Below are 15594 nucleotides of genomic sequence, written 5' to 3' on the forward strand. Positions count from 1 at the left end.
GGATTTAAAATCTACAATTCCACTTCCCCAGACACATCCGTATTACTGTTAGTTTAGTAAACTACACCACTCTTGGCATTTAAAGAGGAATAAATGAGGGTCCAAAAGAGAGTGGGGGAAGATATTCCATTAACTCTGACTTTGCCTAAGAAATACTACGCAGTGCCAACTGATACCCATATATTGGGATGAGATTTGGCATATTCACTTGGCAAGACTGGCTGTTGTTAAAATTCAGGCCTCATGTTTATATAACAATTTACAATGCATTATCCTTACAGCCTTCTTCATTAAAAGGAAAAAAATAAACATGAAAAACAAAAACCTACTTGGCTGGTTTTCTCCCTTGTCCTGCTTTTTCTTAAATCACAATCATATATTCTCCCAACACCCTAACTGTTCATTTAGTTGAAGCCCCTTTTGGCCCTCACATGGCTACGTACAACTACAGGAGATGGTCAGCATAAAATAAAATGTGGTGTCTACAGGCAGACCTCAGAGATATTGTGAGTTTGGCTCCAGGCCACCATAATAAAGCGAGTATTGCGATGAAGCAAGCGCGTCATAGTCTTTTTGTTGGTGAAGGGTCTTGCCTTCAGTTTGTAAAAAAATTGCAACACCTGCGAAGCACAATAAAGTGAAGCACAATAAAACGAGGTATGTCTGTATTATCCATCACTTACCGATGGGACTTTGGCTGTGTCCTCCAGATCCTAAGAGAAAGTGTTTGGCTAACGTAAGGCTAGTCCTCTGAAAAGAGGGCTAGTTCACAAAAGTCCTATGGTGATGGAAGGAGAACTGACTCTGGGTGATGAGCACACAACGTGATATATAGATGATGTATTACAGAATTGTACACTTGAAACTTACGTAATTTTACTAACCATTGTCACCCCAATAAATGTTTATTTTAAAAAAAGTGCCCTATTTCCTGCGTGAAATAAAAAGATGCAAAGACCAGTTGAAAGGTGGTGGAAGATGCTGGTGGCCAATATATAGCTAGAGGAAATTAACAATCCAAGACTACAGGCAGCTGCAGGGGAGCTGGTTGACCAAAAACTACTTAAACAAGAGAAACAATGTCAATTGGTGAGGCCAGTTTGCAGATTTCACCGGGTCTTCTTTAGGCAGGAAGGATTTTTGTCCAAGACTTTTTAAACAAAACTCAAATGAACTATCTTGTTCTGGGAACTCTTGTTCTGGGAACTCAATTTACATTTGATCCAGCCTTACATTTTACATGACAATTTGCATAGCATTAAATAAAACCATGCTTCTCATTGGGCTTGAGGTAGGAAGCCATGTGGGGTAAAAGAAGAGATTTGGGGGTGGAAGGAAGGCTCTGCCAGAGGTTACCTCGAGCTTCCGCCATCTGTGCACGTTCATGGGGTTCTCCAGTTCCTCCTCCAGGGCTCGGCATCGTGTCCTCTCCTTCAGGAATTCTCTTTGCATGTGAAAAAGCTCCTGCCTGGAGAAGACACACTTCCTTTTGCAAAGGAATTCTCCACCCATGCAAATATCTTTATGTGGTTACACACATGCTGCATCTTACATAAAATTTGGAATTAGGGAGACTTCTGAACATGAAGACCAGCCTCCTAATCTGGGCCAGACACAGATGATATCATTTCTTGCAGAGCTCAAACTTCAGCCTTAGCTTTAAAAAAAAAAAAAAAAAAAAAAAGTGCCAGAACTTCAGAATCATGATTCTGGATACCCAAGGAATTTAGAAGTATATGGAAAGAACAGGGAGGAAGTGAATTAGGAGAATTTCAATATACTTTTTAACGTTGCTAAGTGTCTCTACAGTAGCAGCAGGAAAACAATCTACATAGAGTCCACCACAAGGTATGGCACAAGGATGTTGAGGCTCAGGCGATAAGTGGCCACCAGTTAGGACAGTGCATGGCCATCCTGACTGTGCATTGTAGTCACCTGGGGAGCTTTGAAGACACCTTTGCCTGGACCCAATCTTCAGAGGGATTCTGCTTGAATTGGTCTTGTATGTGGCTTGCATTTTGTAGGTGTTAACGTCCAACTGGTAATTTCTATTGTGCAGCCAGGACTGAGAAACACTTGAGTTAGGAGTGATATTTTATCTCATGTTCCACAATTACACAGATGGCTGAAAAAATCCTGAAAAAACTAGCTCTGGCTCAAACATGCTTCTAAAGTCTGTGGGAATCTCTAGTTAGTTAGTAGGCAATGTGCCTCAGCCGTCCACAGTAACCCCTGAGCTGGCTGCCACCCTATTGAACAAGATGCTTTGTTGTGGGTGGAGGGTGATGAGGCAAGCATCGCCATTGATATGGGCAATAAGGACGGGCAATATGGAATTACCTGTTCTCATCTGCTGTGGGTGTGCAGATTAATACTATGCCATCTCTTTTACTTAATTGCTTCATGTAAACCAATAATACAACTTCTCATTAGCAAGACAAACCATTAGAATTAACTGCATGATATTCACTCAACATGGAATTCAGAACAAACGTCTTAGAATTAAAAGCATATTTTTAATACTTCTATTTTCTAGCGTGTCATCAGAAGAGGAGGGCAAGAGTATTAGCTACCATTATTGACAGTTTATTTTGTACTAGACTCTGTGGGAGGCACATTACGTGTGTTTTCGTGTTTAATTTTAACTGCAGGTCTAAAGCTCAGAGACGTTAAGTGATTTGCCCAAGGTCACACAGCTTGTACGTGGCAAGGCTGAGACTGGAATTCATGCCTGCTTGTCTCTGATATCTTTATTAAGTTGTCTTCCCATTGAAAAGAAAAATAAAATCTATTATCAACAAACCAGCAATATTGATTAGAAATGGGTACAATTTGGTCCTTTGTGTATGTAATAAAAATAACTCATGGCTGGCAAGTTTAGTAATGGTCTCAGAGATCATTCAATAGCTACTTAGAATGAATCTATTTGTCTCCAAAATGTCAATGATGGTATCTCTGGGTAGTAAACTTATGAGTGATTTTTCTAATCCCTTCTTTATATTTTTTCTGCATTTCCCACATTTTCTACAATGAGTTTGTATTACATTCATCATTTGAAATACAAGCAACTCTTAGAAAAAAATAGTATTGATCCATCCTTGATAGTGGCAACTTTCCTTGCTATTCCCTGTATCTAAATATCAGAACTATTATCTAACTCAGTTAATTTAAGAAGGAGATCCAAACCGTGTCCTTGTCCCAAGGTCATCAAGGATACTGTTCATCTACAAGTCTGTGGGGAGTAGGGATAGTTACTGAGAAAACCCCAGACCTCTTATTTGGTTTCCTGCAATTGCCTATATAAAACACAGTGATGTTTTCCCAAAGGGAAAGTACGTCTTGTATAATGTAAGATTTAAAGCAAGAAGAAGGCGCACTAAGCTAAAGTGAAAGCTGCAAAAGATAAATCAAGAGTGAGATATAAAATTTGGCCGCCTTCTAAGGAAAGAGTTTTCATATAGTGATAAAATTAAATTTTTCCCCTCTTTCCATTCAGTATATAATTCCAAGAAAAAGATGGGTGAATGTTACCAGGATTAAATTTAAATATTGATGCTCCATCTCTTGCATACTGCCTTATTAAAGAAATTCTAAAGAGCTCATTGGGAGAAATTTTTTTCTGAATTAGAAGTACTTTGTGTGTTGTGATTTGACTTGAAATATCTTTTTTAAAACCCAGAATAAAGTTTTGGGGCTTTTTTTGTTTGTTTGTTTTTTGTTTTATTTTTTATCCTTTTGCACTTGCTGATATTCCCCTGAAAGGGAACTAGTTCATTTCTTGTGACATAGAATGGGCACAGTGTAGATTCTGTATTATAAAACAAGCTGTTCTCGTTATTTGCTAATAATATCAGCATATAAAAAAACTCATTTTATACAACTAGATAAAGACCTTCGATGACCACCAAAAGGGACACAAGGTCATTTTGGGAGCTCCCCCCAGATTGCTATGCCCTCAGTTCTGAAGGGTCTCCTATTACCTGAGTTCGTCAACATTAGCCACACTCCTGGCCAGAATCCCCTTTTCGCGGCGAAGCTTCTTGATCTCCAGCTTGAGGATTCGCATGTCCTCCACCCTCTGGTTGTACTGGCTCTCGCCCTTATTCAGCACCGACTGTTGGATCTTGATCTTCTCGTACAGCAAAGCCAACTCATCATTGCGCCGAACAAGCTGTGACCCAAGGATGTCTCTCTCGCTGATGACCTAGGAAGGTAGGAAAGGACGTGGCTACCAGAGGACGAAAGGTCTCACTTTTCATTAAGGCAGCAGCATTCATTCAGCCAATGCCCACATGCGCTAGGCACCCACTGGGTGGGGATTGGAAATTGGAAATTACCTGCTAGGCAATCAGCACTGGCCTCCGCCCATGCGCGTTTGCAGTCTTGTTGGAAACAGAAAGAGTCAACAAATAATCCGTAATAACAATGACCCAATAATCCTTGGCCCATACGTGTTTGGTTGGTTTTTTCCAACCCATTATTTTATAAATGTTTAAATTTAAACGCCTTTATGGTGAGCTAGCTCTTGCCAAGTTCCACCACTCCTTACTGTATCATACTGGCCAACTTCTCTCTTTAAACATGCCAGATCTCTGAAAGCATATAGGTTTCCACCCCTCAAGTTATGTAATTATTCATTGCAATTCTATGTCAGCAATTATATTAGAATGTAAGCTCCCTGGGGACAGGGACCTACTTTTCTTGTTCATCAATGTATCTCCAGTGCCTAGAGGAGCAACTGACACATAGTAAGTGTTCACACATATAACTTGAATAAATGAATGAATGTTTGATAATTAATCGACAAGCGATAAGTCTCTGCTGCTGTTCTTCCAACAGATGGAATGGAAAAGCTTAGAGAAAAATGAGGATTCATGAAGAGTTGAATCAACCAGTTTGCATCTGCTGCTGAGGGTCTGGTGAGGAGCTATTCCTACCTGGTCTAATTCCTTCTTCTGTCTCAGCCTCTCCCCATCAGCCTCGGCAATAATTCGCAGGAGTTTTCTCTCTTCAGCTTCCTGCTTTTCAATGAAGTGTTTGGTCTCCAGGGCTTGTTGTCTCAGCTTCTGTAGTTCGGCCTGACAAAGGATGAAAGATAGAGACAAATTTCACTCTGTAACAGCACAAACCAGGACTGCAGGGCCCAGAATGAGACGTACAATATGCTTCTTATACTCTCCTCTGGTGTTTCATTTAACATGGTTTGATCACTGTCACGAGCAAAACAAGTTACACACACACACACCATAAAGAAACGCAATGCATGTTACAGGGATCATGTTTATTCTATGAGTTGTACCCTAGAGGGATTTCCATCATTTTTCTATATATTTGTAGCAGAGGCTTCATTGGTATTCAACAGCACTTCTCTTATTGGCTAACCACGGGGAGAACTCACGAGGAATAGTGCAGAAGAGGATGTGGGGGTGAGCATGGGGGTGGGGGTCTTTGTATGTACCAGCTCCCGTAGTGGTCCTAATACCACCAGCGCATCAACTGTGGAGATGAAGCCCATTTCAAGCAAAAATTTAATTAATAAAGATAACAACTATCTATCTCATAAAGCATCTTCATGGAACAGAAGAGAAGTTACGGTATAAAAAGATAGATAGATCCTACTCCTAAGATGCTTCCAATCTAGATGAGAAGATAAGATACACAAGTATTATGGACATATTAACAAGTTCAAGCAATAACGTTTCTATATCTATATCATCACAAAGACAGTGAGTTGATGTTATAGGAGGTGAGAAGACTGGGTTTGTCAGGTAGGCTTCCTGGAAGAGCTCAGATCTTGAAGCTCTTGAGGTTACATGGAAGTCGTAAGAGTAATGGGGAAAGGGTGCTATGGACTAGTAAGTTTCGGAAGGAAAATTCCTCCCATCAAAGGATCCATTCACTGCATTTCCACAACTATATTTGTAACCTACAATATCCTCGGCATGATATTAGGTATTTTGCATAGCTACTCTTATCCCCATTTCACAAATGCAATTACAGAGACAAAGAAAAGCAAATGAAGTCACCCAAGGTCACAGAGCTAGTAAGTAGCAGAGTTGAGATTCCAGCCTAGGGCTTTTGATTCCGAAGCTTATGCTCCCTCTGCTATCATCATCACACAAGGCATCCAAGTCAAATACAGGAGAGGAGTAAAACATGAGGTATTCCCCATCCATTGGAGCTGACAAATACAACTAACCACACTACCCTGTGGAAATGCCACCTACTGTATGAAAAGGGACATGGGCGTACACAGGAATAAGTTCTTATTTCTGCCTGGGGTTTAAACAGAAGAACCAGTCAGGGCCTTAGCAGTTGACAGATAGTTCCAAAGTGGACAGGTATGTGTTGGGGTACAGCAGCCAATAGACAGGCTGGTATGAACAAAGGCATGCAAACTATAAAGCACCCGGTGTGTCCACCAGACAGCAAAGCATCCCATGCGGCTGGGTTAGAGTATCAGGTGAGGAACTGCAAGAAGTATGGCTGATAAAAGAGCTGAGCCAGCCTGGGAAGGGCTTTGCAGACCACACACTGTAGGCAGCAGGCAATGGGGAGCCACAGAGGTGTTCACATTAAAGGGAAGGAGAATATGGCTCTGACTGGTTCCATGCCAAAATGGGAAGGACAGGTGTTATCACAGACCAGGTCAGCACAAGAAGAAACAAATCGGAGGAGAGTTCTGCGTTCACCCACGCCGGGAATCACAAGGGAGATGATTAGACAATATTAAGGTTTCAACTTTTCAATGACTTGCAGATCAGCAAATGACAGTGCAAAAGTAATAATTTTCTCCTTCAAAGAAGTATCGGCACCACCCCTCTTCACCCACCCAGAAATGTCACTGGGATGATAGAAAATCCCATATTTGCAAGTATCTATGAGCCAACCCAACTCTCCATGACGTCTGCTTTTAATCCATGAAGACCAAGAGTCATTAACTCCATACCTCAAAATGACTCAAACAGTAGAAAATACTGCACACCTAGTAATAGATGTGTAATGTCATAAAATAAATGCAGTCAGCTACTATAAAACCAAGGGCTTCTTTTATGACACTTTGTTTGCTCATTCATGAAATACATTTTGGTCCAGGGATAAACAAAAGGAAATACTTATTGAGGAAAGATCTGGTTTAGTATTTACCACTTTGGGGGGTTGCGTGTTAGGAAAGAGATTGAAGAACCAGCCTTTCTATTTCTACCATCATTTAAGGTGACAGTGAAGACAGTAATAAAATACCTGCTTGGCTCATGCTTTTTTAATAAAACTTTTATTTTCCCAGATGTGCAACATTCACTTTCCTGTTCCCAAGTGCCAAGAGCTGATCAGAATCCATCAGCAGAACAAAATGAAACCCCTATTACATTAAAATGCAATCAACAGTGTGTAAAAGTATCTGTCTGAAATGTAAAACTATTCATGCATTTGGCATTGCTGGGTGTTTTTTTTCATAATATATCAAAATTCTGAATAGTCTCCTTATGTCATAAATTTATGGGCTGTAAACAAGATGTGGCATTAGATGTTGGCAGCAAATGTTAACATCAACAAAATACCTTGGGTCTAATGCATTTAGTAACTATAAATCTGAGCTGTCTCACCCAGGAAAGATGGTAACAACTGCTATGGACCTAAATGCCCATCAAACAATGTTCCAGGTGGGACCCAACGTATCAGCATTTCTCAGAGGGTTACTGGTGGTATGAAGTTGTAATATGATAGCCGGGCACACGTTTTAGTCAATGCTTCCACAATTACACAGTTTTGTGGTAGGTGTTTATGAAATATATATCATCTAATTTGGCTGTGGGCATATGAGTAAATCACATCTCAAGAACCACAATCATGGGAGTTTCACCCATTCATAAATGATCACCACATTCACTGGATTTCAAGAAACCATTTGTTTACATCTAACGAAACAAATAGGACTACGTGAAGCCTTCTAGCCACGAGAATAATTAGGCATTCTCTCTCTCTCTCTCTCTCTCTCTCTCTCTCTCTCTCTCTCTCTCTCTCTCTCGCTCGCTCTCTGACAGTTCCCATCTATGTCATTCTAGAGAGTCCACTAAGTAAAAGGTTTTGGTGCCCTGAAGCCAGTTGCTAATGTGATGCTGAGCTCTGGACATAGAGAGTTTGCTGCTGAATTATTCACCAAGAATCAGAGTACTGTCAGATCAATGTGGGATGATTGGAAGGTGATGAGACAGAATCAGGGGCTTGTTAGGACTGAAAGGCAGCCAATCCAACGAGGTGGCCCCTTCAGTGCTGATGAAACAAGACTGGGACAGATGGGCAGATGGACACAGATGCAGTAACGTCTACAGAGACCTACTGACATTCTGCTGGAACCATAATGTGCTGACAATGGCTAGAATCCTGAGTAGTCAGTATAGCCTGGTAGCAACTGAAAAAGGAAAAGAAACATGAAAGGAGCAAGATTTTCTCTTTTGAGGGGGCTAAATGAGAAAGGGGATGACCTAGTATGGACAATTGTTTGTCTGCTGGCTTGGAGAAGTAGTAAATTGGGTTGTCCTGGCAAAAGGCATCTCCTGGTCTACCACATAGACAAGGGCTTGCCCTTCGCAGAGGGTTATGTGCCCACATAGTTTTGTGGAACTCACAATAATAAGCTACATGTCTCTTGGAGCAAAGTTACTAGAAAAATCTTCCCTTTTGTCCAGGGTTTTTGTTTGCAAACTTCAAATGTATGAAATCCAGAGACTTATGGGGAACAGGATTCAGCTTTGAGGCTACAAAAGGCAAGAGGTTGAAACTCAACAGTTGAGCTACATATTTTTCTAAAGCATGTCAAATGGGCTTAATGATAGGCCAAAATTAGCCACTCGAAGCACCATTGCAAGTCAACCTTGGATAACCTCAAGTAATAAATCAAGCTGGCATCCTTTTTCTGTTCCCCGTTCTTGCCCTAATGGGAAATGCTGGGGGGAAAGGTATCCTAGCTTAACAGTAAGTCCAAACCGATCATCTTCCTATAATCGATGATCCAAAGTGATCCAGACCTACGACTCCCCATTTAGAATGGACTTTCCAGAGCAGGAAAGTCATCTTTCATGTGTAACAGCTGCCAAATCTGCTGGCCCAGGACCAACAAACAGGGCCCTGTCACTCTATATTTTATTTTATTATGATGCTTCTTTGGAACTATATGTGTAGATGCTTGATGATGGAGGGCATACGTGAAACAAATGTTAACCAAACTCAAACTCTAAGGAATTAGGAATAATGTCTCTTTTGCATAGGACATTGCTTGTTCTAAAGCAGTATTTGTAGAAGGCAGTTAGTTTCACCTTGGACCCCATTATAGGGTAATAATATTTGAATAGAGCACTACTTGGGAAAGTAAGAAATGGGGATCAATGTCATCCTCTAAAAGGAAAGAGAGTTACACTGAAGCCTTGTTAACATGGGTCCATGAGGCCCATGGGTAAAGCAATGTTTATAGTAAGATTCTTCTAAATCATTCAATGATAAATAAACCCATTCCACTACAAGCCCCAGGGTGGAACAAGCTCCCTTCTATAAAACGATGCTTTCAAATAAAGAGAAGAAGGACAAAGACACAAGACATTTTCAAATTTTAGAAAATGTATTCATGTTTCTTTATATGCACACATAACATAAAATTTACCATCTTAACCATTTTTAAGTGTACAATTCAGTAGTGTGAAGGAGATGTAAATAAATTTTAATGCAGATTTTTCTGTTCTTTTTCTATCATAAGCTGGAATTGGGAGATGTGAGTCTCAGACAGGTAAATATATCAATTACCATATTTTCTTTTGTAAAGGCACCTTTGCTACATTTTAATCTTCCTCAAACCAAATGTGCTTTCAGTTCATTTAAAGTAGTAGCTGTATTTCTATGAAGACCTATCGTTAGTTGACAAAACCCATTATTGAGAGTGCATATTTCATTCTATAGCATTTTGGAATCAAGGCTATATAGCATTAAATCTGTCCAACATTAGATACACATTTTCAAGATAGTTCCTATCTTTGAAAGCTAATATGTGCAGAAACCAAGGTATGCAGTCTCTTATTTATTGTAGGTAGTTCCTACAAGTGGCTCATAGGCATTCATGAGTATTCTGCATATACATTGTCACAATAAAAGTGGCATCATCCTCTTAAAAGTTCCTTTTTTAATTCTTTGGTCAAATGGATTAAAAGGGAAATCTACTGGATCGGACAGGAAAAGGAAAATAGATTAGTTTTAGTAAATGTGTATGATTAAATAGATTTGGTTTGAGGATTGGAAATAGTGCAATTACTTGGTATATATTCTTGGAAATAGTCTCTATGTTAGTAGACATAGAATGTTCGAAATTAGTAGATTTAAAGTGGTAAGGCTTAGCACGTATAAGAAGTCAGAGGTGATTCCCGGGAGGAGGGGCTAAGTTCTTAAACCACAGAGATAAGGGGAACTATGAACATGGCAGAGGGCAAATCAAGTGAAGACAAAGCTTGACGCCCCGTAGCTAATGATATTGCAGGCAGAAAAGTCATGTGCATGCGAAGCAAACAATTAGGAGCAGAGGGGCAACAGGTCTTGCCATCATTGGCTTACAGAGGCGGAGCCTGGGGAGGAGTGTGGGAGGGTGGGATGGGGACACAAGGGCTGGACTAGGGTTGTGAATGGAAAGGGATTGTAGAAAGCCTGGAAGTCCAGGTTCCTGGGCACTGCTGACCTGCAAGGTTCTCTCCCGCTGATGTGATGGTGGCCAGCTTAGGTGAGCTAGTGCATGTCCACTGGCCTCCTCTCCTGTTTACCTGGGAGTGCTCCCTGGGAGAAATCCCAGGCTGCAGCTGGTAGAGCCCATGCTCCTGGCGCCTGGGTTCTCCTCCCTGCCCCGCGCTGCCTTCCGTGAGTGTGAAGCCTGCCTCAAGCGGGTCACATGGATGGATATTTGGCCCATCGCTTTCCTAACAAGGACCTGTACCTTCAGTGTTTCCTTCTCCTTCTCCATCCGTTGCTGTTCCAGGTGTAGCTTCACAAGCGCTGACTCTTTGGCAGAGATTTCTTCTTTCAGCTGATCTACTTGATGGGTCATAATCTTTAATTTTCTCCTCATTTCTGTTATTTCATCCTAGCCAAATGCAAGGAGGAATGTTTGAAAGTTAATTAAATAGACGTCACCATCCCTATGGAAGATCAATACGCAGTAGATCTTTTAAGAAAGACTCTCAAAACAATGGTCTTTTGGCCAATTACAACTGGACTATGTCTCTGTATATTGTGCTCACCAACCTCAAAGTACTTTATAGCATTAACTCTCAAAATATTCTCATGAGACATATGCAAAGTATGCATAGTGAATATCACACACACACACACACACACACACACACACACACTTGCTATTCCTCATTTTACCAGAGAGAAATTGGAACCACAACAAACATTATAACTAAAAGTCTACAAAGCAAAGCTCTGCGATTAAATGACAAGAGTATGCTGCTCCCCTCTGAGTCACAGCAGCTATTAGCAGTTTTAAAAATTAAAAACAGGAGAGTGGCAATTCTACATAATAATTAAAAGCAGGACCATGATCTTCACATCCTATCAAGTTGTGTCATTTCCATTTCAAATAATCTGAGAGTTCTGCATAAACTCATCTTCTCTTTCAGATGAGTTTCACAAGACTTTTTCTTGATCTATTTTAAATTCTGCCATTAGGATAACAGAAATTGCTTTATATAAATATATTCTTTACCTGAGCCTCCACCAGATTCTTGCTATACAAATTCCTGTCTGACCTCACAGCTTCATACAGGTTCTGTTGCTGTTTTAATTTAGTCTCTGATTCAGCGATTTTTTTCCTGTAGTCAAAAATCTGCATTTCACGGACTTTTATGTCTTCCATGTTCATGAAGACCTGGAGGAGAAAGTATGTGAAGATGATTAAACAGCCCATCTGCGATTATCGGTTCAAAACACGCAGGTGTTTATCTAAGGGTAGCTAGTAGAAACACTGGCGACCAGAAACTCTGACTATACCTATAACCACTGAGGTATAACAGAAATTCAGCCCAGCTGATTAGGGGCAAACATACATTTTATGTACTCCAGAATTTTGCTCAAGCATGAAGTTTTAGCACAGTTATTTTGTCATCACAAGAAGGGGAAAAAAATAATGAAATTCTGAAAACATCTCCTGACCACCCCCACCCACCAAAAGAAGAAAGTACAAAGAAGGCACAGGCTCAAACAGATCTTATCACAGAGCACTAAGAAAGATAAGAGATAACGTAGCTGTTTGGCCACACTTGGGGCTTTATAAAGTTAACAACAAGAAAGGAAAGTGGCCTTTGAATGTTAATAGCAGTCACAATGCTGTCTCACTAATGTCAAACACACTCCATCAGGGAAACTCAAAGGATTTCACAAAAATGCATCCTGTTGTGCACAAAACACTTCCAGGAAAGACGAAATGCAATAACAGCCTCTTTTTGCAAGTATGGAAAACCGAGGCATGAAATTCCACAGTGAGCCAATACCTCCCACAAGCAATCCCTACAGTAGAAATTACATAATCATGACTCTCAAATGCAATGTCCACAGAAATTGATTTTTTATGGACAAACTTCTTCAAAAATTCCTTAAGAAGAAAAGCATTAGCGAGGAAGATTGATTCAGTCAATGGAACCATGGTCTAAACAACACATAGAACTAGAATATATAAGAAGAAAGTTCTTAAGACTTCACTGCATTTTAGTGAAGTTCTCTTAATTAATGGTGACAGTTGAAGGCAATAAACAGCAGTGTGACAGAGAATGGAAGAAAGGGGATGTATGTTACGTAACACAGCCAGGGAAGGTTCCTCTGAAGAAGAGGTCGTAGGGTTCTACGTAAAAAAGTACTTTGTTCAAAAAGTATTTAGACCTTTGAAATGACAACATCCATTGTGGTTCAGGTATGGGCCTCTATGAGTAACATGTTCCTAAATCATGGGAACTACAGAATCCTTTTTTATTCCACTTTGGAATTAGTATTCCAGAAAATACACTCAGAGAAACCCTGTTGTAATATTTTCCCTTCAGGGTTAATGATGGCTGGTGTTTAGTATATTTATCCTTTATATCTACAAATAAACATCTTTCAAAGTATTCTTAGACTTATCATTAAGGAGAGATGGGATTAAATTTTAGTAAATGCCTTTTCAGCATATATTATTTTGTACTATATTTTCTTATTGGCTCTATTGATTTGATATACTTGTATTCCTTTCATAAGTATTTTAATTTTATTTCTTTATACGTAGTTCCATGTGCCATAATTTAAAATAAGTGCATAAATGTGAAACATACATTGATTTTCTTTTCCTTCTTTACTTGGACCTTCCTTCTCCCTTCAACCCACATCATCCCTTCATCAACACATAAAGTAACCAGGTGAATAATCTAGGATGTGTTCTTCCATAATTTTCTTTGAATTCTGCATATTCTATTCAGGTCTAGTAACATCGTCATCATCATAATAGCTAATATTTCTGTTACTTTCTATGTAGCAGGCATTTTACATGTATTAATTCATTTAATCTTCATAAAAATCCTATAAGTTATGCATTATCATCACCCCAATTTTACAAAGAAGGAAACTGAAGTCAAAGAAAGTAATATCACTCACAGCTATTCAACTAGTAAATATACAGATACAGGAATTTGCTTGTTTTTCTTCTGGGGCTTTGTTTTTATTTTTTAGCAAAATGGGAGCTTCTTATATATACTTTTATGCACTCTGCTTTTTATCACTCAATAATACTTTGCGGAAATCATGTGGAATAGCTCAGTGTGGGTGCACCATCATCTACTCAGCTCTTCCTCTCTGATGGGATTAACTTGGTTTCCACTTTTTTGCCACTCTGAACCATTATGCAGTAAACATTTGTGTACATATGTCCTTTTACTTCTTTCATTTGTGCTTTTACTTCTGTTGGGATGGATTCCCAGGACTGGAATATCTGGCTCAAAAGATACATATTTTTTTTAACTTTAATAATATTGCTAGATGGCTTTCCAAAAATGGCTGTAACACTTTACATTCCCATACCGCCAGCAATAGTTTTCTTAATAGAAAACTCTGCTTGTGCTTTCAGAATAAATTCTCTTTGGTCATACTGAGTGATTCTTTTAATGTACTGTTGAATTTGATTTGCTAGAATTTCATTTAGGAGTCTACATACATATTCATAAGTGACCTAAGTCCATAGCTTTCTTTTTGGTTCTATTTTAAAATTAAGGTTTCTGCTCGTTTCAAAAAATGAATGGAGTACCTTTGTGTTCACTTATTCATTCACTCACCCATTTATTCATTCACTCGATGAACACGTATTGAGGACCTATCAATGGCATGCCCTGTAAAAGTACTGGTGATATAAAGTAGAATAAGACTTATTCCCTACTCTCAAGTTCACCTCTAGTGAGTGACTCCACCATGAAATGGATAAACAAGAAATGGATACAACCAGTAAACTGAGATACGCACAAGGTGTTACGAGAGAATCAAACGCTGGAAGGTTAATGGATGAGGAAGGTCCTACCTATCTTATCTACGCAGTTAATATTCAAGATTTACATAATTTGTGAAAACTACCCCTTCCTTCTTATTCTTCAGCCTTCCCAACCTTGACGCCCAAGCTCTCTCCTAGGTTTGGAATCTTTAGTCATTATACCTGCAGAAGGCATGGGTTATATTAATATAGCAATGTCAATCAATATTACCCAAAAAAATACAAAGTGCATGAGTATCGCTTTTTCTAAATCCACAAAAATATTATATAGCCTCACAATTATCTTAAAAGTTTAAAGAAACTCAGTTTTAAAATCCTTAGGCCCTCGGTGACAGCGTTGAAGCTAATTTTCTCTCAACTCTTTCGGTGACTTCCACAGTTAATGATCTTTCTATATTTTCTACTTCTCCTTGAGTCAGACCTTGATGTACATACATGTTTTTGAGAGAATTATCTATTTCAACCAACTTTTAAAATTTATGCGACTAGATTTGTACAATGTATTTTTACATATTTTTACTCTTTTATTGTTATTTCTTATCATCCACTTCTTGTGGAAAGAAAATGGCCCAAGGTAAGAATATATACAGACTCTGGTGAATGGCTTGGAAGCTCGACTGGAGGCATGGAAGGAACAAAATTAGAAAATCTGAGACGAGAAGGTCTGGGGAAGAACCATGTGGATAGTTCTGAAATGAAAAGAAATCCCATTCCTTCTTCATCATTTCTTTGATCCATATCTTTAGATTCCTTAAAAATGAATATCAGGTGGTCTTTCAAAATACCACATTAGTAACTAAAATGTATATAAGTTAGGAATAAATGTGAAACCTAAATAAGGTACCCATGACTGGCTCTGGTATTTGTTTGATGTTTTAAAAAGAAAGGTACTATCTTGGCCGAAAATTTAACCTTTCTATGAACATGATCACCCTCTCTGGGGTTCAGTGAAATGAATAGATTGAAGATACTTTGAACAGTATGATCAGCATTCAGAATATCAAGCAGCACATCAGAGAAAAGAAAAACAATTGCTTCTTCAATCACTCTGAGAGATG

The 15594-nt window shown here is 39.2% G+C and overlaps 1 protein-coding gene across 1 annotated transcript in view; it reads right to left on the reverse strand.

Moving 5' to 3' along the window:
• The window catches only part of CFAP58 (cilia and flagella associated protein 58), an 89238-nt gene that overhangs the window by 41694 nt on the left and 31950 nt on the right, over nt 1–15594 (reverse strand). Inside the window, exons 10-14 of the mRNA XM_019725132.3 lie at nt 11741–11902; nt 10967–11113; nt 4938–5078; nt 3981–4204; nt 1357–1468 (exon numbers count right to left, since the gene is read on the reverse strand). Coding sequence (XP_019580691.3) covers nt 1357–1468; nt 3981–4204; nt 4938–5078; nt 10967–11113; nt 11741–11902 — 786 coding nt within the window. The remainder of the gene's footprint in view (nt 1–1356; nt 1469–3980; nt 4205–4937; nt 5079–10966; nt 11114–11740; nt 11903–15594) is intronic.

Source organism: Rhinolophus sinicus, chromosome 15 (genome assembly GCF_057876585.1).
Source record: "Rhinolophus sinicus isolate RSI-liver-muscle chromosome 15, RSI-T2T, whole genome shotgun sequence".
Classification (NCBI taxonomy): domain Eukaryota; kingdom Metazoa; phylum Chordata; class Mammalia; order Chiroptera; family Rhinolophidae; genus Rhinolophus; species Rhinolophus sinicus.